At 35.7% G+C, this 3333-nt stretch overlaps 1 protein-coding gene across 1 annotated transcript; it reads right to left on the reverse strand.

Moving 5' to 3' along the window:
• On the reverse strand, positions 789-3068 carry LOC107645536 (haloacid dehalogenase-like hydrolase domain-containing protein 3; the record flags this gene model as incomplete). The annotated part of the gene is given in 6 exon segments (XM_016349586.2): positions 789-1058; positions 1584-1757; positions 1956-2117; positions 2209-2317; positions 2677-2783; positions 2866-3068. Coding segments are annotated over 6 exon segments (785 nt in total), but the record flags the coding sequence as incomplete, so codon positions are not given.

Raw genomic sequence — 3333 nt, forward strand, 5'->3', positions numbered from 1 at the left:
AATAAGAAACATGTTGGTAGAGTAGTAAGGCCTTAAGAGAGGGAGCATGTCATCCACAATGTCCCCTGTTTGAACCTTAAAGCCAACATTTTTTAGTTTAATTTATGCACCCGAGCGGGCAAACAATGGTCCTAAACACGAATTGGCTGGTTTTCAACGAATTTGACCACCGTTGATCGGATCAACTGTAAATATGGTTTTAAGTACGAACCGAACCGATCAGACTACTAATTCTGCAATTCATCAATTTTTCGACCGAATCAGCCGGTTTGATTCAGTTCTAATAACTATGGTCTATGAGCTATCTATCTTTTTTCAGTTTAATTGAAAAATACATTCCTCTAACATTTTTATATAGTAAGCTGAATCTAGTTCACCAAAAATGGCAGGCTTCTAGTTTGGTTATTTTATTTAATACAAATCTAACATAATTATATTCAAACAAATATGAGAAAATTCTAATCTTGTATACATTGTGCCCCGTTGGAAAAAGGCACCCGCATTCGGATATTTAGTTTTTAAATACATTCCTCAGATGATGCAATTTAATGTTTCAAATTTCATGTTATTTTGCAGGCTACCAATGCATAATTGAGGCCTTTTACAAGAATCATGCATAAGTAGGAAATTTTAGAGTACTTAATTTTTATTTTTATTTTTCTTTTGGGTGACCAGTTTTGCTTATGATCTTTGTTTATTAGTTCCTAAATTTTCATATTGTGAGACATATGAGTCCCCTTTTTAAGTTTTGACAGTTTAAAATAAAAACTAAAATATTCTTAGAGAAGTTTATGTCCAAACGCATTTGAATTGCAATGTCAAAAGTGAACACAAATATGCTTTTAACTTACCCTACACTAATTTCTGGATTTCACTGAGTTAACAGGATCATCTCTTTTTTAGTTTTTTACATACATTATTATACACACATTGATAAAAAGAGCAGAACATTTACACCCTTATATCTCAACCCTAAAAGACTCTACATATGTATAACATTCTTCAACTTATTGCAAGGAGATTACTTTTCAGACCTGCACTCCAATCCTCTGAGCTACCTGCATCCGCAAAATATTCATTCTAGTCATTCTTTTATGCATAAGGACCTTATTAAAATTTGTCAATTTCTTTTGAAAAATAAAAAATAATTTTAAAAACACGATGAGAAGGTGATAACAATGTTGAAAACAGCGGAAGCATTATCCGTATAAATAAAGTATTCATTTTTGGATCATGCTAATAACACAAAGTTGCAAGCTGCCACATTGGATCATATACCCTTTTCTTTTGCAGGTGCATATGGATCATCAGGTGCTTACAGAGCACTCACTATTAATGCCGGATACCTCTCCTCTATTGGGAATTCAATAGGAATCAGAGAAGAATGCGAGAATGATATTGGCATTGGTAGGAATGTGGGATCAAACTCCCAACCGAACAGAAACTCCCTAATCCTAAAGATGATGATAGGTATCTTGTTTGATTCTCTCAAAGTTATCTACTCACCTATTCTCCACATAAAGTTTTCATGCTATTTCAAAAAGAAATTAGATGTTGTAGGTTGGATGAAGATGTTAAGATACCTCTTTAAAGGAGTGAACATCACTTCCCCAAAGCCAAGCATCGCAGCCTGCATCTCTTGCACCCCAGACATCATTTCTACGATCATCGCCAACATGAACAGCATCCTCGGGGTTTACGCCCAGTAGTTCACATGCTTTAAGAAATATGGTTGGATTTGGCTTCTCAGCTGCAACCTATTTGAAAGAGGCATAAACCAACTCCTTAAATCAATAATATTATAAAAGAAGAAAGTATTCATGAAAACTTCAATTAACTACATGTATCACTCAAATGGAGCCAAATATGTGTTTGAAAATTAGTTAACAAATTGACAATATAAATAAATTTCAAGAGAAATTTGATACAGGCAACAATAACGACCATCTGATTACCTCGGCAGATACTGCTACTGCATCAAACCAATTTTCACAATTCAATGCCCGCAGGACAGGTCTCAGTCGAGTGTCGAAATTCGATACAATAGCCAATTTGACACCAGATTTTCTAAGAGCATTAAACACTTTTTCTGCTTCAGGATCACAAAGATGCCATGCCTATAGATGAAGTATGCCAAAAGGTTATCAAAACCATACCCAAATATATACACACCATAAAATTTAAAGGAAGTTAACTGTAAAAACCCACCTTGTCTGTCATATAGTAGTTATAAAGTTCTTCAAAGTATTGAGAATCCGAACAGCCGGTGGAATAGCTAACTATGTATTGCCAGAATGGCCTACCATCATTAACATATCTGCAATGTTGGAAGATAGAAAAGAAAAGAGTTTTAATTTTACAAAAGATGACAACAATATGTCTAACTAACTACTTATTCATTTTCAATTAAAACAGAGTGAAATTATTAGAGATATAACCCTTCATATCTTACTACTTATCAACTTAAGTTTTTGAGATAAATGATTCCATCAATATCAAAACCTGTATGATCCAAAGGTCTAAAACATCCTTGGCAAAGGGTCATGCTTCAAACCCAAAAGAACCTATTATAGCATGTTACAGATATATTATTCATTTATATGGCTGTACCTATCTACAAATAGTTTGATAGATATCAACAAGATAAAGCGCAAAGAAAAATAAAAAAGAAGCAACCTGAGACGAGATTTGCCCCAAGGTTGACTATAAGCTCTTCTGTATCTATGCAATATTTCATCCTCAGAGTACTCCACTCCATATTTCTCCCCAATTGTCCTATATATCTGCGTAACAAACCCTAAATTGGTTAAGAATTATAAATTTTGCAGAAAGAAGGAGAAAGAAAGAAAGAATTAGAGAGCGTACCTCGGCCATGGGCTGAGAAGGGAGAACAAGAGTGCCAACAGCATCAACAAGAAGCGCCTTGTGAGTGATGTGGCCATAAAGGGACCTCCTGTAATCTGCGTAGTCCTTGAGTGCTTCTGTTTCTGATTCTGCAACTTGCGCCGCCGCAGAAGAGTAGCGGCAATGTTGAAGGGCTTTTGCAGCCATGGCGAATGGTCTGCCATAAGAGACGGTTCTTGAGAGAAGCTTTGTTAGCGGCATCATTTGAATGGAACAAACTCACATTCCCAAAATGACCTTCACCACTTTCTTCTTCCTTCCTCGCTCACTCTCACTTCTCACTTCTCACTTCTCACTTCTCATTTCTTAAACACCACACACAACCGAAATCGGAGCCCTCTTATTCTCTCACAACACACAAACTCATCTTCCACAAATGCCCCTCTCCCTTCTCTAGTATTACTATTTCTTCCCTCTACTGTTTTTTTT

This window comes from Arachis ipaensis, chromosome B06, assembly GCF_000816755.2.
Source record: "Arachis ipaensis cultivar K30076 chromosome B06, Araip1.1, whole genome shotgun sequence".
Classification (NCBI taxonomy): Eukaryota; Viridiplantae; Streptophyta; class Magnoliopsida; order Fabales; family Fabaceae; genus Arachis; species Arachis ipaensis.